This window comes from Sturnus vulgaris, chromosome 6, assembly GCF_052056855.1.
Source record: "Sturnus vulgaris isolate bStuVul1 chromosome 6, bStuVul1.hap1, whole genome shotgun sequence".
Taxonomy (NCBI): Eukaryota; Metazoa; Chordata; class Aves; order Passeriformes; family Sturnidae; genus Sturnus; species Sturnus vulgaris.
Genome location: NC_142248.1, coordinates 26,979,138 through 27,003,076, shown reverse-complemented (window position 1 = coordinate 27,003,076; position 23,939 = coordinate 26,979,138). Strand labels below are relative to the sequence as shown.

Genomic DNA, 23,939 nt, shown 5'->3' with positions numbered 1-23,939 from the left:
CAGTTCGGGGATGAGTACACACTACAGAATTTAGTTCCATGCTACATTCTTGATGGCTCTCTGCACACACTTGATCATGATCTTCTCATACTTCAGCACTTTCGAGTAGTGAGAACAGGCAGAATGCTCTTCATAGGGTAAAAGGAGACTCCAACAACTACATTCAGGACTTTTTTTTCAAACAGGCAATGAAGATTTTTTTCCTGTCTCCTCTGTTGAAGGAAACAGTTACCACAATACAATCCAGATTTTTAAAAAATGAAAAAAATCCCCAAGAAAAACTCCCAAACCAGTAAATTTCACCCAGTAACATGACTCTCTTCTAGCTTACTAAAGGAGCTCTGTGAGAAACACTAGGAGAAAACAAGGTATACAAGAGAAGCTCATGCCTCAAAAAGAAAACCAAGCACTTCTGTCACCCTTGAAGTTACATAGGTTGACAATTCTGATCAGTCAGATTTTCACCCTTTCTATAAACAAGTTTATTGCTTTTTGAAAGCAGCTCCAGGAACTAATGTATTAGCAGGTGAGAACAAGCATTTTTCTTCCTCACCAGTTAAAGCAATAGCTGAAGTATGATGAGCAAAAAGTCCTGCACTCTGTAGACTCTGAACAGAGGCACGATTTCTGAAATAAAAGTTTGCTTTGGCCTGAAGGTCTGGGAAGTAGCTGGCCCTGGGCCCCACAACCTTCTAGAACCATTCTGTAGGTGGGAGTTTCCCTAGCACTGGTTTGCATGACTGTCATTCTTGTAGAGCAGACTAGTGGAAGTGTAAGAAATGACTGTGTTGAAGGGGACATGCAAAGAGAGGAATAGTATGAACAGGATCACAGATCCCTTCAAAAATGGGAAGAGTTTGAAACATTTACTACCGGCAGATCAAAAGCAGAGGGAAAACAAGCAGCTGCTCAAACTAAAAACTGCATCGAGCTCATGCTCTCTACTCCCCCAGAAGTGAGGAGTAAATCACATTGGCATCAGCAATCCTCATTGATCACTGTTTTTCCAGACAGATCCTTCTCTCAGCCTATCGTCCAACCCTTTGAACTCAAGCGAATTTGAGGACACAAATTCCACAGTGTTTTTTTAAGTTAGGTTTATTTAGCAATAGAAGTATGTACATGTAAGAGAATCCCCTGCAGCACAAGACATGCACAAAGCAGTGAGGGACTGAAAGTGGTGCTGCTCCATGGCCTTCCTCATCACCTGTCATCCCACTTTACTCAGCGGCAGGGCCAAGATTAGAAAGGAACCGGCAAGAAATTTATCAGTCCATGTGGCAGAGTCTTCAGGCAGAGCCTCCCAGCAACCGGTATTAAAACAAGCGGGCACCGTAACCAAATGTCTGTTTAATGCCCTCAAAGTAGTAGCGCTGCCAGCCTTGCTTTGTTCTTTCTTCCTCACTGGCAGGAATGCCCTTGCCTTCCAAGCACACCTCTGTCTCTCCACCTTTGTCATTGAAGTTCAAGGTAATGGTTGCAAAGTGCCCTAGAGGAACCAAAGCAAATCTGTCAGTCAGTAGCGTGTAGTACAGTGCATACAGCCCCCAGAGACTGCTCTGCCCCTCCTTTCACAGAGCACCATTTAAAAGAGTCTTCGAAGTCGTTCCCAGAGGGTTTACTTAGGGCAGCTGTAGGCCTTCCCTAGAAACACAGCTAGAGGAGGGCTCCCTCTTCCTGCGGTTTGAAGCAGTTGCAGCTACAGCTGCACAAGCAGCTACTTCATCCTTCCTACCTGGTCACTGCTTTACACAGTGGCTGAAGAAGCAGACATGATAATGTAGGATAGGAAGCTGGGATAACAGTGGAGGAACTCCCAGAACACTGTGTGCTCCCCTATCACAAGCCACAATAAAGTATGGCAAACAGGGATGGTATTCTTCAAAGACAGGCAAGTCCATTTCGGGACTACTTACCAGCTGGCCAAGATTTAAATCTCCATTTCATAACAAGTTGCTTCTCAGGAACCTTGAAAAGGGAGACAAAGACTGAGTAGTAATTTTTTATAAATCCTCCAGTCTAAAAGAAAACATCTAGAATTGTGTTGATATGAATGAAGCTTTAGAGATCCCTTGAGAAACACATACACAAGAGGGAAAGAGATTTTAAGTGTCCTTTTCTTTTCAATCCACTTCTAGAAAGGTATGCAATAGTACAGCCCCAAACACTGAGACAGAGTCCCTGTCCAGAAGACTTTAGTGACAATTCAGCCAAAGAGAAAAAGGGTCACTTACTATCTTTAACACTTCTCCAACCCCGATAAGTAAAATCACATAGAAAGGGGAGATCTATGACTGGAATTCATGTTTTCTCCCCAGGCAGAAGTGCCATGCATTAATCCATACTACTAGGAATGCTTCAATAGCCACAGAAATTATAGATAACTATTGGGCACCGGTTAGAACCCCACAGTTAGCTAACAGAATCATTGTAAACAGAACTGATAAAAAGTAACAGTAGCAGTGCTGCCTCTGAGCAAGAGGCACCGGAACTCATTAGTACTTACTAGGTCAACAAACTCTCCTGTGACACTGCCATCCAGCAACTGAAACTTGCCTCCTTTATCAGCCTCCAAGGTGGCTTGTGCGTGGGTGAAAGCTTGGACCATCTGAAAAGAATTCAGGAGAAGACCTGTATTACTTGACATTATCTTCCTGCAAACTAGTGCCTCCCACCCAGCTACAAAAGTTCTGGAAAAGGAAGTAAGTCAATAGTGTTAAGATCTTCAGCAAAAGACAAAATCCCTGCTCTGGCCAGAAAAGCAAGCTTTTAGTCACTACAGCAACATTTCACCTGCCTTGGTGAACCTCCAGCTTTCTAGTGCCATGCAGTGTTCTGAGTCACACAGTGATTTACTTTGTTGATTTCTTAATGAAACCCAGTTCTAAGAAAAAATATCCTTTACTTTTTCATTTTTCTTATGAAAATAGGAAGAACAAAAGACTAAGATCGTGTTTAAATAATGATACAATGCTGCTTTCTCATCCTAAACTATCTAATAGTCTGTGGAAAAGTGGAAGCTATTCCCGAAACACACTTTTGATACCACCTAACCTTAAACGGGAAAAACAAAAACAAACCAAAAGGACACAACTGTAAATCCCAAGTGATCTGGCCACATGCAGTAAAGCATACACCTACACATAGGAGCTGACAATTATATGGAACTTGCGTCTGGTTGGTATCAATCCCCTCTTGTCAGCTATGTGAAAAGATGCACACACAAGCTTTCAGCAATGACTCTGCAGAACAGCTTTCTTATTCAATTTCTACAGATTGTGAGTGTCCTACAGAACTTCTCAAAAAGCTTATTAGGAAGAGCCTCCTATATGCAAAGAACAACTCTCAGAACAAGCCAGGCATTACCTCCTGAGTAACGAATACCCGGTAGAGCTCCTCAGGAGATGTTAGGAAGGTGTCCTTCAAACTGATCTTACAGGTAGGGATCTTGACTCCTATGGATTTGGGCTGCAATGTGGCAGTACTGCTCCTGGCAGCCATCTAACAAAACAACAGGGAAAACAAACACATACACACATTTTTTCACCAAAAAAAACCCCAAACCAAAAATGAACAAATGGTTCACATATCCAAGGAGAAAAACAAAGGCTCTTGGTAAAGACGCAATTCGATATAACCATACTTCAATATAAAAAGCAGATTTATCACATTGCTTGGAAGAAACATCACGTGCTGCCAATGGAAACAGTCACACCTATTCCACAGATTGTCAGTTCCTGAATGTATATATCCTATACACAACAGAGGTTGCTCCTTTAAGTCCCAGAATCTAATACAGCGTACCTTTCTTCACTGATCCCAAAGCATGTTTGCAGTTTTGTTTACCTTGCAATCTTCTGCTTTAGGAGCCACCTGAGGTGCTGTTTCCATATGTTCACCATTCACTGTGGGCAAAATCATGCCCTGGGTGAATTCTGGAAAGACATGAATGTGCCCATGAAACCAGTAAAAAGATCAAGTAAACCTTCTGACTGTACTTTGAAATACACAATCAAAAAGGGCTTCCTGGTTTCCCCCTTGCTCTTGCTAGCATCCATGACTTGAAACAGTTTTCAGAAAAAGTAAACAGACCTCTTGTTATAAGTAATTAATTATTTCCCTTACTACTCTCCACCAAAGGCCCTGTGAGAACCTGCCTATGCTAACAATTAGGGACTTACTCATCTTCACAGCCTAGACATAGCATCTTCCACATGCTGCTTTCACATTAATGTTGGTTAGCCTTAGACTTACGTAGCTTTTTTATTCTCTCAGTCTCTAATATAAATTGCAATCACACCTCAAAAACTTTTGCCTTGTTGGTCTAGACACACCAAACCAAGCTTTTGCATTTCTTTTCACACTGGTTCTTCATTTCTTGGATTACTGCGGTAAACAACATTAACTTCTAACTCCCTCTTTGAGTTCTCTTTATTGACCCCAGATGCCAGGACTACACATAGAATGCCAGGCAAGCCTCACACTGCCCTGTCCAGCAGTACTAACACTTTTGTAACTCCATCAGAACCTTCAGCCTCGTTCAGAATTACATTTGCTTTCTCTCCAGCTCAGTCACTTCTGCTTTTACCAATTATATAACATTCTGCTCCTTTTTCTTCTTCATCTGTTCAGAGTAGCAAAATTCCACTAGAAGGCAGAATTTTATCATATATGCATAAACCTGTATCCTGCAGTACTTAGTTCCCACTTATTCTCACTTACTGCAGCCCACAAGATCATACAGTTTTTTCTGACTAGCATTCTTATCTTTCAGTGGGTGACTGCATCTCCCAGCCTGAACACTACAGTGCCTGAAAAGAAAACAAGAGTACAGAAATTTGATCCTGGAAAAACAGCAATCAGTGGTGGTTTGTACCCAGCATATCTTGAACGTGTAGTGTAATATAGGTAAATGGATATAAAAAGCAACTGTAGTATTCTCAGCCTGTATTTGAGAGGAAAGCCAAACTCAACCAAAGCACATTGATTTAACTCCAACTGCTGGACCCAGATTTAACTTTTAAAAAAATAAACTTCATCCAGATGATGAGACAGCTCATTAAAAGACACCAACAAAACCTGCAGAGTAATCTCCAGACATCAGTTATTCTAAAATCCAAGTAACACTAGGTATCCTTACCAGCGTGGCAAAAGGGAAAAAAAACCTCAACAAACAAACTACGAACTGGAGAAGATATCTTCCAAGGGAGTAAGCAAACTGAAGGCCAGATTGTGCCATAGGCAGTGACTATGTCACTGGGGTAACCTACATACTTTATTTGCTTTCATTTTCTCTACAGCTTCAGGATATTAAGGACATTCTCAGTTTTAAAACATAAATTAAAAAATACTCTTTATTACTGTGTTATCACCAAAACAAATCTTTCTGGGCTTTGCTATACTGTCTAGAGCCAGAAATGCCTCTTCCCAAAGTTACTGTTATTGCTCTGACACCTTTCTGTTGAGACGGAGTGAGCAACTCCTCTCTTTACCCCCATCCCTTCTTTAGAATTAGTCTCTATGGGTTCCCATAACACTTTTCCCTCTCAGTTACATACCCGTTTTGAGAGTGCTGATGTAAGTTTTTATTGCATCTCTAATTTTCTTTGCACCCTCTTGCTTCATCAGGGTCTTCAAGTTAGTATCAGGCTCATCTTTAGCAAGGCTGACAAGGATCTAAACAACAAAGACAAGCACTGATTAACAAGGACAAACGTGCACAGTTTTTTTATTACTCAATTCAACATAACAGACTTTGGCTAAACTTCCACAAACACCGCAGTTTTATTCATCTTTCACTTCATCTCTCTCAACCTACAGTACAGTACAGGTATGCCTAAATACCTTCTTGTGCTACAGAGCCCTTTGCATCTAGAAGACAGGAATTAATTTGATATGATGGGGGAGCAACTCTCTGTCAGGGAATGTGGTAAGAGAATGAAAAATAACAGTTTTAAGTTGAAAGAGGAAAGATTTAGACTAAAAGTTAGAAGGAAATTCTTTATTCTAATTCTTTAAGGGCCGTGAGGCACTGGAACAGGTTGCCCAGAGAATGTGTGGATGCTCCATCCCTGGAGGTGTTCAAGGCCAGGTTGGATAGATCTCTGAGTAACCTGATCTAGTGAAAGATGTCCCTGCTCATGGCTGAGAAGTTGGTAATAGATGACCTTTAAAGATCTCATCCAGCCCAAACTATTCTTTGATTCTATTAACTTAAGCAGTCCCTAGTAGTAAAAACTTCTACACAAATGCTGTAAGAAAGGTACCAGGGAAGGAAATATTACTGCTGTGAGTATTCCTATTAGAATAATCCATACATCTAACTGTGCTTACCTCAACTTCATCGATGTCATTTTCATCTGAAAGATTAGGAATCTCCACGTAACCTTTGTATTTGACCCCTGTCTTTGAGGTTCCTGCAATTATAATTATATTGTTCAGATCAACGTTTCTTACTCTGGTTGTTGTCAAAGCAAACTTGTATTGTATCAAAACACAACATTTCCTTTTATTATTATCACCCAAATGAGGTAATTATCCCTACCCTTGATATTATACATGAATCTGACCTTGAAACAGGAGGGGTGCTTATCACTCACCAGTCCACGCTAGCTTGATAACCCACTCGTAGAAGAAGATAAGTTTCCCTTTGCGGTTGTTAATGGAGGCCTCTCCATCCAGTTTGCTCACTTCTGTCACCTCACATGCCCCTTCCTCACCCTCCACCCTGACAGGCAGAAGGAGAGCTTTCAGCCGCTCCGTGGACCAGTTGGAGGCATCCCTCTCCGTCCTGCAGGAAAACCAAGCGGGGTGAGAATCTGGGACAGGCCACGCTGACAGTGCATACTGGGACTATCCAGTGTTCCCCAACCTTGTCTCCCTGTCCCGTTTCAACACAAACACACAGAGATTTATTCCCCAGGCCACCTTCACGCATTCCTCCGGCACACCTCGGCTTGAGCATTCCGTTATACACGCACGCAGCCGGGGGCAGCCCCAGAGGATCAGCCCGGATACTCTCGCCTCAACACCAGCCCGCAAGGAAGGGACGGGGGGCGGCCCCTCTGCCCGCGACTCCGGCTGCGCAGCCCCCTCCACCCCGGGGCCTCCCGGCGGGTCTGGGAGCAGCCGCCCCGCTCACCAGTGCCAGTTGTTGACGTTGGTGGCGTCCGCCCGCTGCTCCACGATCCAGCGTGGATCTCCCTCCCCCCACTTGGCCATCGGGACCGGGATTGCCGCCTCCGCTCCGAGCGCCCGTGGAAGCTGCTAGAACCGCCGCGCCGCCTCCCGCCTTCCGCCCGGCGCGGGCCCTTCCGGCGCGCCCCCTCTCGGCGCGACCCCGGCTTATTGGTTCCGCCCGGCTAATTGGTTCCGTCGCGCCGCAGGCAGCTGGAACTGGCACTCGCGGTCCGGTCCCGTCTCGTCCCCGCCGACCCGCAGCTCTCGGAGTCAGTCCACAGTTCCCAGAGCCCCGATTCCGGCTGCCGGCCCAGACACCGCACCGCCGCACTCGCAGCCCGCTGGGACTGGTAGTCCGAAGGAACGGCAATGCGGCCCGCGGGGCACGCCGGGACTCGTAGTGCGTGAACGAGGAGCGGCTGCGCCGCGCCCAGTGGGAGAACTACATGTGCCGGCGTGCCCCGCGCGCAGCTGCCGCGCTCCGCCCTGCCGTGAGGACGCCGGTGCTGCTGGAGCGGGCGGGGCGGCGAGGTGAGAGAGGGGCCACGGGTGGTGGGGCCGGGACCAGGACCACGGGTGGGGGTGGTGATAACCCCGAGGCAGCCGCTCCCTCCCTCTGCTGAGGCAACCGGGCGGTGCCGTTGCAGATGAGCAGGGCGCGGGCGGACGAGGAGGAGTACTGGCACAGCTCCAAGTTCCGGGCCTTCACCTTCGACGATGAGGATGACGAGCTTTCGCAGGTAGGAAGGGTCCGACCCTGGAACCGCCGGTAAGATACCCTCGCCGTGTGAGCCCCTGTAGCCAGCCCAGGCCTCGGCCCCGCACATCGCGGAGAGTTGATGTTCTGTAGGTGGATTGTCACCTCCTGCCCACTGCAGAGGGTACCGAGGGCTCCCGTCCTTCCACAGTAGCTAGTCCGAAATCTCCTTAGGACGTGGTTCCTCGCCCACGTGCCGAACTGCATCTCCCGCTGGCTGAGCTGTTAGTGTCCGTGTAGGTGTCCTTGGGGTTCCTAGTGGTGAGGAAAGGCTACTGTGTCTGCAGTGCACCTACAGGACTAAAATACTATCCCGAGCAGAAGCAATGAAAGCTGAAGAAGCTGTATTCGAAGTTCTTTGGGAGATGTTTGATGGTAATAGGAAACGAAGTGTGTGCTGCAATTCTGATGGTCCTTATGGAAGGTCGCTCTTTTATGTGTAGCTAAAGGAATCTAAACGGGCAGTGAACAGCCTTCGGGATATTGTCGATGATGATGATGACGACCTCGAGAGGGTCAGCTGGAGTGGAGAACCTGTGGGAAGTAAGTGCAGAAATACTGCAAATTGTCCTTGAGATAGAGGATTAAAGTTGCTGCTTAAGCCAGGAGTATTATTTGCTATCTAATCTAATTCTAGTCTCCCAGGTCGCATTGTGAGCTACTTGATTTACCTGAGCAGATCCGCTGAAAAGAGCATGAGTAGAAGCCCAAATTGTGTTAAAAAGAGGAGTGTAGACAAGTGGAGGGAATTCACTGTGTTTTATTTAATATATAGCCAAGCTCAGAGAAGGTATTTTGAAGGTTATGGATTGACACTTATCATGCTCAGGTGGCCTGCGAGATTCTAGGTGATCATTTCCTTCACACCACTGCCTGAAATGGCACTATTTAAAGTTTCTGTGTTTCAGCACTTTAAGCAGACAATCCAAGGTTTAATGTGTGTTTTTCAAATGACTCTTATGCTTGAAATGTGAAAGGGAGCTGTAAACATTAAGCAGTTGTGTTTCTAGTGATGATGGGAGCGAGCTCATGGCCCACAGACAATGCTGTGTGTTGTGCTTTTGAGTTCATGACCCACAGAATTGTGACACTTGCTAGCCAGTGTCAAACCATGAAAATTTACATATGGATCACACAAAGGATGTTCGAAGATTCTTCTTCTTGTCCTTTGCTGTAGCTCCTCCCTCTGCTTTTCTTTCCCACTCAGGATGTCTCTACCTATTGTGGTTTTTTGTCTATCATTCTGATCCTAAAATATGTGTGTTGTGCAGCTGTGTGAAAACAAGGGGAAACTGCATTGTACAGGCAGGAGGGAGACGTAGGCATAGTTGCCAGCAGAGGCAATAATAAGAGCTGTTTCATCTGTATGGGAAGAAAAACTGTCTTAGTCTTCAGTGTTCAGGAAAGCATGCTCTTAGGTTCTGCGATTTGAGGTAGGCCAGAGACTCTGTTTTGCTTTGTACTTTTAGAGCAGGGACTATGCATTGCCTTATGCAACAATATATAAATGGGGGGAGATGTCTATGTATTCCTTTTAGACAAGCCATAGCCAGCTGTACAGCGTTGCTGAAACCAGCCATTTGTGGAGGACAACATGCCTCTGTTTAACAAGCAGCATTGCATGAAGTGGAATTCTGCATGGAGAGATGCACTGCATCTACTTAGTGCTGAGGGTTAGACCTACCAAGATGTGCTAGTGCAGAACTGACCAGCACACATCTGGTAATGTTTCTGCTGTGCCAGAAGATCATTCTTTACTGGCTGTTTTTCGGTTAAAAATGACCTGTCTGCACACAGGTATCTCCTGGTCTATCAAAGAGACAGCCTCTGGCAGCACTAGCTCCCTGGATGGCCGAGACTCCAGCCTACAGAAGGGCTCTTCTTCCTATGCTGCTCTTCCCAAACAATCTTCTTCCTACTCCCTAAGCAGCCTGTTCAAAGGTGAGGTTCATTATATATCATACTGACAAATGTGTTTTTCCTTAAGACTGTCAAGGGGCAACTGTGTTATCTTATGTAAATTGTTTTATCTGAAGTGTGTTGCAAGACAGGGACGCTCCAATCTCTCCTCAGGGTGGAAGCGTATTGCTCACTGGTCAGAAATTGAAGACTGTCTTGTGCAGTAGATCACATGTTTCTGTGGAGTGGGAAGGGGCTTTGGAGATTATGGCTTCTTAAAATCCGGGTTCCAAAGAAAGCAAGGTAGAGCACAGCACTGTGTGGCAATCCATTTGGTTGGTGGAAAGAGCAGGCTGCAAAGGGGCTGGATTGACCCTTGTAGACTTCATTTGATTTTCGGTTCTGTAGAGAAGACAGATTGATTATCCTTTATTTGGAGCTTAGCTGGCTGCTGTTGGTATTGGTTCAGCAAACACGTGATAGCAGTGGCAGCATAGCCGGTTACAGGGGAACTGTGCAGCAGGCCATGGGCAAACATACACAGCTTGCAGGAGTTCAGCTCTGTTCTCTCACAGCCATACAACAAAACAGCTTTTACTTTGTCTCTCTTTCTTTGGGGTGTTTTTTTATTCTCAACGTTGACAATAAAGTGATGAAGAAAGGCATCCAAATTGCAGCCCTGGTGGATGGAGCTGTCCATGTTGCCATGGCCGATGTTGCAGTGCTATGTGCTTGAGCCTCTGCTCTGTAGGTAGATGAGTGAATTCAGGCTCTAATCTCTCCTGGCCTCAGCACCAAGAGGGCACGTGGGGATGGAGTGTGATATGGTTTGCAATGCCACAGACAGTTTCAATGCCTTAGAATGTAAGCAGGTGAACCCCAGCAGTGCTGGTGTGGTGTGAATCACTGTACGGGGTGGCTTGTTCTACAGCGGCATAGCTGCAGTAAACTGGCTTGCAGTCTAGTCTTATATTCCCTGTGCAGGAAATGTTGCTGGTGAAGGGGCAGTGTCTCATCAGTGTTTTTATTTCAGGACGAAACAAACTCTCAAGTTTCCAGTCCCTTTCAGATGGTAAGTTTTGGGTCCCTGCCTCATTCTGGGAGGGGTGCAGATTTACATGAAACAAAACATTTACAAAAAAAAGGGAAGTGTCATTTGCCTTATGATGTAAAAAGGGAAACTGAATTACATGCTGTCTAAAAGTTTAATCATGGATGGTTCTTTCCTCAAAGAAATTAAAGAATTGGCATGATGATTTGGGGTAATTACTTAATGTACAACTGACAACTGTTCTAGAGTAATGCTGTATTGCCATTTGATGCTTAAGCTTGGGTGTTCTGCCATGAAAACCAAGAAAGAGATAGGTTTGGAAGTAAATGTGAATCAGGATTTTCATGTGCTACTCATCTGTACCTTTCCCTCTCAGCCCTCACTGACACGGGAGTTAAAAACTATGCCCCAGAGCTGCGCAGACCGAGAGCTGATTACAAGGTGAGCAGCCTGTGTTTGTTGTATGCTGAGATTAGTGAACTTCCTACTCTGCTGGTTTCATGGGAAGTGGTTACTTGCTGTTTCAGACAGAAGAGGGTAATGCAGGGAGTAGAACAGGGAACTGCAAAATGCAGCCTTGCAGTAATTTAAGCGTTCTCTGCTTTTGCTCAGAAGTACGGAGCTTTGCTGGGTGTCTTGGTTTTGCTTACTCCTTTTAATGAATAGCCCAGCAGTCTTTGTGGAAAGGATTTCAAAATAGTGCTTTGCTGTAAGCTGCTTTCATGCTGGGTCAGATAAACTGGCAATCACATGTGGTTTTTACATTTTTTAAAATGTGAATGTTTTGAAATTTCCTGTTCGTGAATCACTGGGACAACACAGAGGGAGCTGTGCAGAGGCAGTGTTCCAGCTGGCAGGGATGTTTGTCTACCAGATATGCAGTGGTAGGTGTTGGAGAATCTAGAGGATTTTGGGACTGTGTGGATTCCTCTTACTACATGTGAGATTGTGGTTCCATGTCCCTAGGTCCAGGCAGTAACAGGACTGAGCCCATATTCCCTACAGATACAGACATGCACAATGCTAACACAGCTGCCTGCATGGATTTACACAGATAGAATCCAACGCCTTTATGAATAGACACATATAGAAAACACTCAAGCTTGAACCTGAGCTTCTTTTCTGTCTGACCAATTCCTTTAGTGAACATACACACACTCTATGGGTCGCTCCAGTAGCTGGTCTTAGACATCTGGTTTGCTTTGTAGCTGAATCCCAGACCCCAGTCTCCTCCAGTAGCTGGCACTTGTATCCTTGAGCTGCTATGGGTCATGGGGTCATGGTCCACCTGTCTTTGGCCATCTGGTCCTCCCCAGGTTGGTGTATTTTGTCAATTAGCCATTAATAACATAACCTAACAGACTTCCTCAAAGCGCATCAGGAGAAACAAGACTACCCTGTTGTCTTCTGGGCCTGCAGAAGCAGTGAAACAGGAAGGAGAAGGATTATACAGCCTCTTAAATGCAGACAGGACTGGTGTAAGTGGGGTGGAACAGAGAAGGGAAAGATAGTGGCAGCTTTTGATGAGTGTCCTGACAGTGACAGGGTGAGAAGCTGCCTCTGGCCAGAGGTGCTGGAGGGAACCCTGGTGCTCAGGATATTTAACGTTCAGCTATACACTGCTTTGAGAGACTCATGTGCAGAGGTCCCCTAATAGGACTGGATCAGACCTTTCATCCTTAGATTTGGACTTGCAATAAATCTTCAATGGATTTACAATTCAGTGTCCTCAGAGCTGGTTCTTGTTGCTCCCTTTCTCTGGGCCTTTTGAGGCAGAAAGCTGAATTGCAACCACTGGCTTGAGTGCCTCACAGAGACCTAGACGACTTTATGGTGTCTGAGTTAGGAGTGGCTCAGGCCACCATCACTTTTTATCCAGTGCTTCTGATCATATTGTCTGCTTGCTGCAAGGGGAAAATTCTGGTCGTTGCAGTAGTGGTAGCATATTACCTTAAGATGGTCCTCTTCCAGGCTTCAATGCCCTTGTCACATTGTCCTTGTCTTGTGCGACTCCCCAGGTGCTTGCCTGAGGCTGTTGTCCCTGTGCTGTCCACACTGCTGTGAAAGGCTCACCAGCAGAAGTCTGTCTGAATTGTAACAAGAAACTGATTCCTTGCCCTTCAGTTTTGGGTTAGTCTGTTTTGCATGTACTTTGTTTGTCCTGAAAGCAACATAGTTTGCAAGGAGAGCAACCTGATGCAATGCACTTCTTATAAAGCATATGATTACAGACACTACTGAGGCAATAGAAAGGCTATGTTAACATATGAGCCTTTAGCTTCCCTCCATACCAGCATATGCAGAGTCTGAGGGCTCAGCATTTGCACCTGAAAAATGTACATATGCATCCTACTAACACCTTTCCTGGAGCAGCTGAATGATGAATGTGAGTAGCTACATGTGGGCCGTCATTGATGCAGCAGAAGTGGAAAGGAGCTCAGAGACTGCTGAAATGATCTGAGGCTTAAGAGTGCTTTATTTTTCTTGTGGCAGGATTACAGCAGTGACTGGAGTCCGAAAGATACAGTCAGGCGAATGCAGAGGGGCAAGGTAAGGACTTTGCCCTCCCACTTGCTTGTAAGAGATGAAGGGTGGGTGGTGCTAAAATGCTTTACACTTTCCTGTGCTCCTGGCTGTTCTGGGAGCAAGGAGGGGATCTGTGTTGCTTGCAGCACCTAGCAGGGATGGTGGTCTGCCTGTCTGTTACTTTGCCAGGTGGCAGTGCTGGAATCACACTAGCTCAGGAGCAGCAGGAGAACTTCAGGGTTTTGTTGCTTTGTTTACTTGAGTTGTCCCCTCAGCAAGGCTCTGACAGTAGGTATCTCTACTGCTGTGTCCCTTTCTACCCTTTCTGCTCCCTGGGGCTGGGTGTATTTTAAAAATCTGAGGGATTGAGGCTTTATCTCCATTCTCAGTTGGTGGCAAATGGAGGGAGAAAGACAGAAATGGTTTCACTGGAGCTGTAATCTTAGTCTCAGCTGCTTCAGTGTCCAGTGAATACATACATAGAATGTGGTTTCATTCTGCATGTATCTCCTCAAAGGCTGAGGTGAACTAAAGGCTGAGAGAGGCCACAGATATGGGGTAGGAAGAAGGGAGAAAGAGTTATGACTCTACTTTTCTGGTCTCCTTTGTGAAAAGGGGCCTGTAGAGTTCTTTTCTACTGTCAGGGCTCATGGTTTGTGGTGTACAGGAAAGTTTTGTCTTGTTACAAGGGTGTTTGTGCTGAATGCACCTTGTGTGCTGTCCTAGACTGGGCAGTAATGAGGCTTGACTGCAGCCCCTGTGGACAGATTTCCAGGGATTATGCAGCATGTGGTTTCAGCTAAATGAGAATTTCTCCACTGATTGGGAGGGCAGTTATGCATGTTGCTGAAGGGCTTATGGGGGAGGAATAAATAATACCTTGGATTCAGCCTGAGGACTGTCTCATGTCCCACATGCCTACTTCTTCCTGTTCTATCTCCAGGTCTGCTCTCTAGAGAGATTTCGGTCCCTGCAGGACAAGCTGGTGCTCTTGGATGAAGCTGTGGCAGGGCACGATGGGAATGTCATTACAGCTGTGAGTCTTGCTGGGGCTGTATAGGGCTGGGCCTTCTGGGTGGCCCCACAGAGAGTGCTTGTGAGAATGCAGTCAGCTGGCCACCCAGTCTTGCAAGACTGGGGGGTGTTCTTTAGTTCAAACCAAACAGTTACTGGAAAGTGTCAAAGCTTAAGACTTTAAGGGAAATAGTGTATTCCTGCTGTCTTTCCTGCCACTCTGCGGAATTGATGCTAATAAGAAGGAATATGATCCATCAGCCTTACAGATTTTTGCAGCTGCTTCTTGAAGGTCAAGGTTTAATCTGCTCATTGCAGCACAGAAGATCTGAGACCTGGCATTTGTGATCTGGGACCTCACCAGTTTTTCTGGCTTTTAAATGAAATGGGATTGTGTCAGAGCTTCCTTCATGCAGGTCTTTTAATTCCTTGGATTTTGCATGGGAAGGTTTTCCTTTGTAAATTTTGATCTCACTCATCCAAACTCCAGAGTAGGGGCTTAGGCAAGAATCTAGGCAGCTGTGGCCCAGGCTGACTGCTTGTCCTGGGTATAGTGGGTACCAGAATTAAGTTCAGTAAAACACAGCTGTAAAAGCTGTGTTTTCAGAGGCCCTTTGCAAAAGCTTCTCTAGGCCTTGACCAGTGTGCTCTTCGTTTGTCTGTCTTAATTCTGAGCTGTCTGTCTGTGCTCACAGGTCCTGATATTCCTGAAACGGACGCTAAGGAGAGGTGAGCGTGACTGGGGCGGGGATTTCTGTAGTGTGTTTCAGTGAAGGACAGAGGGGGTTATTCTTTCACTGGGTGCAAGTTACAAAGAGAGCACTGGGGTATTGCTTTTTGCTAAGCATGAAGTATTTTTGTAGCAAGTGTGATGTGGGAGGTGGGGGGGATGGTGATGCCTACAAAGGCTCCAGAAAGGAGCTTTAAGCAGTGGTAGGTGATGGTGATGGGATGAATGAAAATGAACCTGTAGAGGTAGCCCATGGATGTGAATTCAGCTGTTAGCCCAGTGATTGGGCTTTTCTGTGCTCCAGCCTCCAAGACTGTGATTCGAGATGGGATAAGGTTGTTGAATCCTGCCAATGACTTTCAACTCCATGCACTGTGCTAAGTCATGTTTGCGTGGTAGCGCTATCTTACTTTACCCTCCTGTATATAAACTCTCTCCCCTGCAGAGATCTTGTTTCGGGAGCTGGAGGTGCGGCAGGTGGCCTTGTGCCATCTCATCCATTTCCTCAGAGAGACGGGTGAACAGAAATTCCTTCTGGATCTGCTCAGGTGAGGCTCTTGATCCATCTTGTGGCAGGGCTGAGCACAGCGCTAGGAACCTGCCTCCAGGTTAATGCTTGTTAATTCCTTTTTGCAGATTCTTAGACAGGACTGAGGAAGTTGCTGTGAGTATTCCCAGGAGCATACGCTCCCTTACTGTAGGGGAAGGTTGGCTGTAGAGTGTGTGGGAATCAGGTGAAAGCTTTTTGTCTCCATTTCACCCTCTGGAATACTGTATCTCCCAAATTCATGAGAACAGACTGCCTCTTTCTCCTCTCCCTCCAGCTGTCTCAGTACCGGGAGCATTTGAACATCCAGGATGTAGAAAAAAGGAGGGAATTTCTCAAAGGTTGCATTGGGTAAGAAAAAATGCAGAAGCAGGGAAGGGATGTGGATTCTTCACAGAAGGTGGTAGTGAAGAAAATTAGACCTGTGTGCCAGTGCCATGGCTATGTGGTTTGAGGGCTGATGTTGGTTCTCCCTTAGTGGGGGGTGGGAGTAGAGTTGTGGATATAGTGTAGACCAGATCATTTGTGGTGATCACTAGTCCAGCAGCTTTTGCTGTTTATTCAGGAGGAAAGATGCTTCAATGGACTTTTTGATCATTCATCCTTCAGATTGTAAAGGGTGAAAATCTGGGTGCCTGAGTACTTGAGGAAATTGGTAGCATCCACTTTTGGTTATTCTATGAGAATGTCTAGGAGAGAGCCAGCTGGAGTGGGCAGTGGGTCAGGAACTTGAGTACCCACTAGCCATTCAAGCTGGGAAGAATTTGAGCTTGTTTGATAGAAAAAAAAAATTCTTCTAAGTGTACTTAGTAGTAAATGAAGGATTATTTACCTAAGAGCTGGTCACAGTGTCTCTTTCCTTCATGTCTGGCCAGGCTGCCATTTTCAGCTGAGGATACTTCCCATATCCAAGACCACTATACTTTGTTGGAGCGACAGATCATCATTGAGGTATGAAATCTTCTCTGCTGGTCAGGAGATGGCTGGGACTACCTGTGAGAATTCTTGCTGCCCCTAACTTACACCATTTTGGATCTAACAAGCCTACTCTGGTTAGTGTTGTTGTAATTGCTATTCAGGCTGTTGTGCCAGGCACATGTGAAATACCAGATCTGAGACTTGATAGCCTGTTGGGGCTGTGCTTGCACATTGCTGTCACAACACTCTCTCTAGGTCTCTGTCCCACAGCTAAACAGGAAGTTGACCTGGCTGTTCACCCTATCTGTCTTCCCGAATCCACAGGCTAATGATCGGCACTTGGAGATGGCTGGGCAGTCAGAGCTATTTCGGAAATACCCTCGAAAGGCTTCAATTCTCAACATGCCACTAGTGACTACTCTCTTCTATTCCTGTTTCTACCACTACACAGAGGCTGAGGTGAGGATGATGTGGCAGAAGATAAGGTTGCATCTCATCCTTGTAGCCCTCAAGATGTGAGGTGGTCAAACTGTGGCGTGTTAAGGAAAGAAAGGGAAAGAGAGGTCATATTTAATCGCTCAGAGAGACTTTGTCACGTGGCACCAGATTGGAGTTTTGTGCTCCAAGACATTCAACCTGGCACAATTTGTCAGGGAGTCTAGAAACCACTGTAAATCCCATGAGGCTGAGGTGTGTGGTACTGGTCTTGGAAGTGCTGGAGGTGCACCAGCTGAGGATGTAGGGAAACCAGACCAGACAGATAATGTGTGGGATAGCTGCTCCCTTCTGCCAGCTGCTTCCTCCTGTGGCACTGGCATGAGCAAAAAGCATTAAAATCTTGAGAAGATTGACTCTCTACAAGGCAGATGGCTTACAACAGGTGTCTGAACCCCTGCTGTGGCCTGCCCTTCTGAGTTTACACTGACTTGTCTGCTTTCTCTAGGGTATGTTCAGCAGCCCCACCAACCTGAAGAAAACATTTAAGGTGCGTGAGTCTCCCCTGTTGTGCAGACTAACTGTATATAATGAAGGGGGCTCAGTAGGAGGAATTTGAGGGGCTCGACACTGAGCTAGGGAGGGGGCCATGGCATCCTTTTTGAGCAGGGCCCTTCTGGAGTCTCAGAAAGTCCAGTGGGAGCTATGTGGAGACTTTCAAAGTATGTACCCTGTCTGCAGCAGCATTTGCAAATCCCCACTTACTACTCTCTGCACTGCTGTGTGTGGCATCAGGCAGCATCTTGACTCTCTGCCCAGGTGTTGGTGTGGGTCCTGACAGGGCTGGGGCAGATGCCATTCTTGTCCAGCACACATGGGCCTTCTGAGCTGTGCTACTGTTCTGACTGCAGCTTTCTGCCTCGCAGATTCCTGATAAGCAGTATGTGCTGACTGCCCTGGCTGCCCGTGCCAAGCTGCGGGCCTGGGGTGATGTGGATGCCCTCCTCACCACCAAGGTGAGCTGCAGAAAGCCTTACTGGGGACACAGTCCCAAATACTGGTGTCTTCTACTGATAGCTGGCTTATTCTGGAGTTACTGGACAAACTGGTTTTATTTCAGCAGGGCCCAGCAGCTCTGCTGCAGGGTGTCTCAATACTTTCCTCCTTTCCCTGCCCAAGACCTCTGCTGGGTCTGGCTTGGCTGCAGTAATAAGGTCAGAGAAGGAGGCTGCCCCTGAGCTCTGTTACCAAAGGGATTGCAGCCAGCCTGTGCCCAGCCACTGTGTGAAGGGTTCTGCCTGAGGTGCACGTGGTGGTTGTGGAGTATTTTGCTGGCACTGGGAGAAAAAAACACCATATTCTTGTGGCTGGAGGGATTGTCCTTTTGGGTTAACATAGGTTTGGTTCTCATTTCAGAACTGGCTGGGTTACACCAAGAAGAAGGCACCTATTGGCTTCCACCGGGTGGTGGAGATCTTGCAGAGGAACAATGCTCCTGTGCAGGTGAGCCAGGAACCCCTGCTTATGCCCTGCTCTTTGATGGGATTTGGTGTATGAATGACTCCTTGGGTGAGCTGCTTCCTAGCTGGAAGTGGGAGAAGCTTGCTGATCTGGCTCTGCCAGGTGGGTGCAGCACTCAGCTGAGTGCCCATGCACCAACAGAAGGTGTGGGTGGTATTGAGGGCTGGGTCCTAGCTCTGACTGCAAGAGGGACAGCAGGCTAAAGTTGGCTGGGAACTCTTTTCCCATGTGCATTGCCACCTTTCTTTGCTACGTTAAATTTTCTTGTTCTTAATCTGGCTGGCAGTGATTAACCTGATATGTAGGAACCAGGTAGCCTAAGACTCTGTTGATAGGAGGAAAAGTGCCAGGAAAAACTCCAGACACGAGGAGAACAGAATTCAGGCTGCTCAGGGAAATGGTGAGGTTCCATGGGAAAATGTTTTTGCAGGCAGTGGGGTCCATCATTCGCTTTTTAAATATGACCTTCTAAGGGTACACCAGCAGGCAATTCCCAAATGTTGAAAGTCAAGCAGGCAAGGCAGGCCAGCTTGACTGAGCAGGAATCTTCTCTTGGAAATAAGACAAAAAAAAGAAGGTGTGGAAGCAAGGTCAAATGACATGAGAAGAATACAGAGATGCTGCTTGCCACTGTAGGGAGAAAAATTCGTGCAGCCAAAACGCTACTGGAGTTGAAGCTGGCCAGAACTGTGGGGAACAATAAAGAGGTTTTACAAATATTTTAATGGCAATAGGCAGTGTAGCAATAATATTGGCCCATTACAGGATGAGGATGGTCACCTCACAAGCAGATGATGGATCAAGTGGGTCTCAGTGCCCTGAGATGGAGGACAATGACTGCAAAAATGGTCAGCTCCCAGTCGACCCTGGATCTATGCAGGATCTGCTGCTTCAGTTGGAAATCTATGAGGCACGATGGGATTCATCAGAGAATACTCAAAGAGCCAGCTGATGTCATCGCAAAACCTCTCAATGATTTTTTGGGTCTTGGGAATCTGGAGAGATCTCAGATGACTAGAGGCTGGTTAATGTCTCAATTTTCCAGAAGGCAAGAAGGAGGACTTTGGAGACTGTAGGCCTGCTAGTCTCATTTCAGTGCGTGATAGAGTTATAGAGAAAATTATTCTGGGAGATATTGAAAAACCTGGAACACAACACAGTCATTGGTGACAGATAGCATAGCTTCATGAGAAGAAAGTTCTACTTCTCAAATCTAATTTCTTTTTATGACAAGGGAACCCACTTGGTTGATCAAGGGAAGCTAGTCCATGTAATGTTTTTAGATTTTAGTAAAGCTTTTGATGTCTCTCGGAGTATCCTTCTGGACAAAACATCCAGCACACAGCTGGATAAACAAGTGATGAGATGGGTGAGCATCTGGCTCATGAGTTGTGCATAAGGGGTTACAGTGAATAGGGTGACATCAGATATAGGGTGACTGGTCACTAGTGGGGTTTCACAGGACTCCAACCTCTGCCCTGTGCTCTTCAACATCTTCTTAAATGACTTGGATGCAGGACTGGAGCAGATACTAAGCAAGCTTGTAGATGATACAAAACTGGGAGGAGTTGTTGACTCTCTAGAAGGCAAGGAGGCTCTGCAGAGAGACCTCAACAAATTAGGGGGCTGGGTACACGCCAAAATTAAATGGAGTTCAGCAAGGAAAAGTGACTGATTCTGCATCTGGGATGGAGCAACCTGGGATGTACGGACACACTGGGGAATGAGAGACTGGAGAGCAGCACCATGAATCCTGGTCACTGGCAAGTTGAATCTCAGCCAGCATTGCCCTGGCAGCCAGGAGGGCCAACCCTGTCCTGGGGTGCATCAGGCACAGCATGGCCAGCCAGGCAAGGGAGGGGATTGTCCTACTCTGCTCTGCACTGGGGCAACCTCACCTTGACTCCTGTGTGCATTTTTGGGTACCACAATTTAAAAAGGTTATGAAGCTATTAGAGAGTGTCTAAAGGAGAGCCATGAATATGTTGCAGGGCCTTGAGAGGAAGCTGTATGAGGAGCAGCTGAGGTTACTCAGTCTGTTCAGCCTTGAGAAGAACCTGAGGGGAAACCTCATTACAGTCTACAACTTCTTTGTGAGAGGAAGAGGAGGGGTGACCAGTGACAAGACCCAAGGGAGTGGCCTGAAGTTGTGTCAGGGATGATTTAGGTTGGATAATGCATGGAGGTTTTTCACCCAGAGGGTGATTAGGCATTGGAAAAGGTTATCCCGGGAAGTGGTCATAGCACGAAGCCTGACAGAATATGAGAAACATTTGAACAATTCTCAGGCACATATTCTGACCCTTGGGGATGGTGCTGTGCTGGGACAGGAGTTGTACTGTATGATCCTTGTGCGTCCCTTCCAACTCGGCTTTTTCTGTAACTCTGAGCTTTGTAAGCAAAGTATCTGGGATCCTGAACAGTTGTTGAGGTCGCTTGTTCCCTAAAGAAGGGGCCAAGTCTGTATGACCAAACCTAGAAAGATTTTGGGACTGGAGTGAGGGAATGAGGCAGGACATAACCGCAGAAGGAAGCTGAGGCATTCTTCTGTCTCTTACAGGTGCTGCAGGAATATGTGCGCCTGGTGGAAGATGTGGAGACCCGGCTGAACCTCGCTACCAAATACAAGTGCCATGATGTTGTCATAGAGGTAGATTGCTGCTGTGTGAAGAGATGGGACACGGGCCTGCTTTTTCTCTCTAGCTTTTCTGTTCTCTGTCACGTGCCACTTCTGTCATGGGCCTAGTGGGGTTTATTTATCCCTGCAGCCTGGAAAAAATGATAAGGTTCCGAGTAGAAGTCCATGAGCCAGGAGAGTGGCTCCTAGCATTTGTCCTGTGAAATTGTTCTGTGTTGGGAACTGGATGGGGGATTGTAGAGTTGCCCCGCCCATCTGCAGGACACTCTCTAACCACGGGAGTGTCCCTTTCTCTCAGCTGGGTGCTGGTTTTGCCCTTTATCTAGACCTACCGGGATCTAAAGGATCGTGTCCAGCTGACAGCATATAAGTGCAAGGTGGAGCGGGGCTCTGCAGAAGAAGAGAAGATACAGAGCATTCTCAGCAACATGGTAAGAAATGCTTACTCTTTCTTCCAGACACTCTCATCAGAAATAGATATAGATTAGGTGTAGGGGTTTTGCTGTCCTACATACTTTCTTTCCCTGCTGGGAAGGTAATCTTCTGTTTGGGGTTGCATTCAGGGTAGGAATGAATGGTTATACTGATAGAAATGGCATGCTGTGGCCATAGCTGTCCTTGTCAGGGACCGGGAGTCACTAAGTTGGCTTCTAGGGCTCTGTGTTCAGCATTGCTGTTAGTCATGTCTTGTTCTCTCTTTTAGCAAATCCGGTGGAAAAACTGAGCACCTGTGAAACAGCCTTGTTTGGCCGTTACCTTGTCACTGAAAGAGGGAACTGCAAAACCCAGTCCAGTGCCAACAGAGCAGCTCTGTTACTACTCATTGCATGATCAACGTTCGTCGGTGACAGTGGGTGCCCGTGGCTGTGGGGCTGTGGCGTTCAGGCTGGTTGAAGACAGCTACTAAAATGTAGCTGGTGAAACCATGGTACTGATCCATCAGGGTTGATTCTTTTTGGAATCTGATTGTCTTTGTGGCTGTAAGCTAGGCATCACTTGTGTGTATGGAGGGAAGTTGCTGGGCACAGCAAGATGAACGTTTGCTCTGAATGGTGCCTGGGCTTATTCTTCCAAGAGGAATGTGTCAGTCATACTCGTGAGTCTCTCCACCAGAGAGTGCTGACTAGTGCCTGTAACAGTCAAGCTGGCTTGGGCATCACTAATCATGGCTGTGGCTGGAGTAAAACTTACCTGGACTGTGTTCTCCCTTTGTGAAGGTGTTGGGGGGAAAAAACCAGTCGCACTTTCATTTTGGTTCTGGCTCACCTTAGGAAAAGAGGTGTGTGCACTCCTGCAGAGAGCCAGGAGAGCTACCTCTGCCAGTATCCTTCTGCTAGCACTCTGCAGCATTTGGAATATCCCTTTATCAGGGAAATACGTTGTGTGGAGGTGGTCAGAGTCCTGATGGGTTGGATGGAGAGTGAGCAGGGACCTCTCTCAGTTGACACAAATCTGCTGGCCCCAGCAGCTCTTTTCTCTGAAAGTGTTACACCAGGAAGGATTGAAATGCACTTTTTCAGAAACACAACTCCTCAGGCAGCTGTTGGCTTCATACTTTAAGACCTCACTTCATTTCTGTAAATAAAGTTGTCTCTTTCTCCTTGGGCTGTTTCTTTTCTTCCCCCACTAAGTACATTGTCATTCTTGTATGTTAATCCTGAGCAATTTATCACCTCCCAGAAAATGAGTTGCAGGATCTTTTTTTTAAATTCTGAAAAGTACAGTGCATATCACCTTGCAGTGACATTGCTTGCAGCAGTACCTTATTTCACACCTTCAGTGCCTCAGCACAGATGAATTAATTTTAAAGAGGTTTTTAGGAGAGTTTGCTGCTACAGGGGGTCATATGAAAGTAGATTTGGATTCCAGCCTTCCTGCTACACTGTGAACTGTCTTCTTCTGTTGGTGTTTGGTTTTTTCTTATGGAATCATTTGGGTTGGAAGGGACCTCTTGGTCATCTAGTCTACTCCTGCTTTAGCAGAATCACTGGAACAGGCAGACCAAGACTGTGGTTATGTGGGTTTTCAGTATCATCACAGCTGGAGATGACTCAGCTTCTTTGGGAAACCTGTTCGGAATTTGGGAACACTCACAGTACAAGGTGGCTTTGTGTCTTCAGCTGGACCAGCACATTTCAGTTTGTTCCCAGTGCCTCTTGTTATCACTGGGTACCACTGAAGAGAGTCTGGGTCCCCTTTCTTCATTCTCTCTCATCACATACTTGAAAAAATTGCTAAGATTGCCCTTGATCTAGGACCATTTTAGGTGAGGGATGCTAATATTAATAGTAACAAGTCTAATACAGCTTGCATTTTATGTAGCTCATACTAATTGAATAAACAGAAGTTGTTTACAGGCTGCATATAAAGTCATATAACACCATTAACTCTTAGATAAGACAGACGGGGAAAATGTCCTCCAGGGCGATGTTTGGAATAAAATCCTCTTTCTAGTCAGAGAAGAGATGAAACAGGGATTATTAAATAGCTTTTTATAGATCTTGAAAAGTATAGCCAGATCCCAAGGCTCAGTTGTTTCAGCTAAAGACTTTAAATCAGCCCGCAAGGACTGGGCCAGGCAGCTGAGCTCTTTTCATGTTTATTCCTTTGTGGCACTCTGCTGTTGGTCTTTGCTATGTCAGAACAGTGATGAGCAGCCACCAAAGTCCTTCTCTGCCACTTTGGGCAGGCAGGCAGACAGTGCTACCAGTCTGGTAGCAATGG

At 46.4% G+C, this 23,939-nt stretch overlaps 2 protein-coding genes across 2 annotated transcripts; one reads left to right on the top strand and one right to left on the bottom strand.

Annotated features, from left to right (window-relative positions):
- Positions 1–1,080: 1,080 nt before the first annotated feature.
- On the bottom strand, positions 1,081–7,261 carry AHSA1 (activator of HSP90 ATPase activity 1). Its single transcript, XM_014869807.2, has 9 exons — positions 7,142–7,261; positions 6,600–6,790; positions 6,334–6,416; positions 5,559–5,676; positions 3,847–3,935; positions 3,367–3,501; positions 2,507–2,608; positions 1,917–1,968; positions 1,081–1,489 (listed from the first exon to the last, which is right to left on the bottom strand). Exons 1-9 carry the CDS (start codon positions 7,219–7,221, stop codon positions 1,317–1,319), a joined length of 1,023 nt encoding a protein of 340 aa, XP_014725293.1. The 5' UTR covers positions 7,222–7,261; the 3' UTR covers positions 1,081–1,316.
- A 390-nt stretch (positions 7,262–7,651) lies between these two features.
- Positions 7,652–22,815, top strand: VIPAS39 (VPS33B interacting protein, apical-basolateral polarity regulator, spe-39 homolog). The gene is made up of 20 exons (XM_014869805.2): positions 7,652–7,710; positions 7,827–7,919; positions 8,380–8,479; positions 9,734–9,877; positions 10,869–10,907; positions 11,263–11,327; positions 13,380–13,436; positions 14,356–14,448; positions 15,122–15,155; positions 15,602–15,704; positions 15,793–15,820; positions 15,981–16,054; positions 16,579–16,654; positions 16,946–17,080; positions 17,565–17,606; positions 17,983–18,072; positions 18,473–18,559; positions 21,138–21,227; positions 21,542–21,646; positions 21,919–22,815. Exons 2-20 carry the CDS (start codon positions 7,827–7,829, stop codon positions 21,937–21,939), a joined length of 1,476 nt encoding a protein of 491 aa, XP_014725291.2. The 5' UTR covers positions 7,652–7,710; the 3' UTR covers positions 21,940–22,815.
- The last annotated feature ends 1,124 nt before the right edge of the window (positions 22,816–23,939 follow it).

What these genes read in the sequence shown, in the direction of transcription:
- AHSA1 (XM_014869807.2), bottom strand. Translation starts at nt 7,221, where the DNA reads ATGGCCAAGTGGGGGGAGGGAGATCCACGCTGGATCGTGGAGCAGCGG. An exon ending in ATGACATCGATGAAGTTGAG is followed by an intron (nt 5,677 to 6,333) that starts GTAAGCACAGTT and finishes TTTGTTGTTTAG; the next exon opens with ATCCTTGTCAGCCTTGCTAA. An exon ending in CAGGAGAGTTTGTTGACCTA is followed by an intron (nt 1,969 to 2,506) that starts GTAAGTACTAAT and finishes TCCCTTTTCAAG; the next exon opens with GTTCCTGAGAAGCAACTTGT.
- VIPAS39 (XM_014869805.2), top strand. Translation starts at nt 7,827, where the DNA reads ATGAGCAGGGCGCGGGCGGACGAGGAGGAGTACTGGCACAGCTCCAAG. An exon ending in GAAACGGACGCTAAGGAGAG is followed by an intron (nt 15,156 to 15,601) that starts GTGAGCGTGACT and finishes TCTCCCCTGCAG; the next exon opens with AGATCTTGTTTCGGGAGCTG. An exon ending in GGAACAATGCTCCTGTGCAG is followed by an intron (nt 18,560 to 21,137) that starts GTGAGCCAGGAA and finishes TGTCTCTTACAG; the next exon opens with GTGCTGCAGGAATATGTGCG.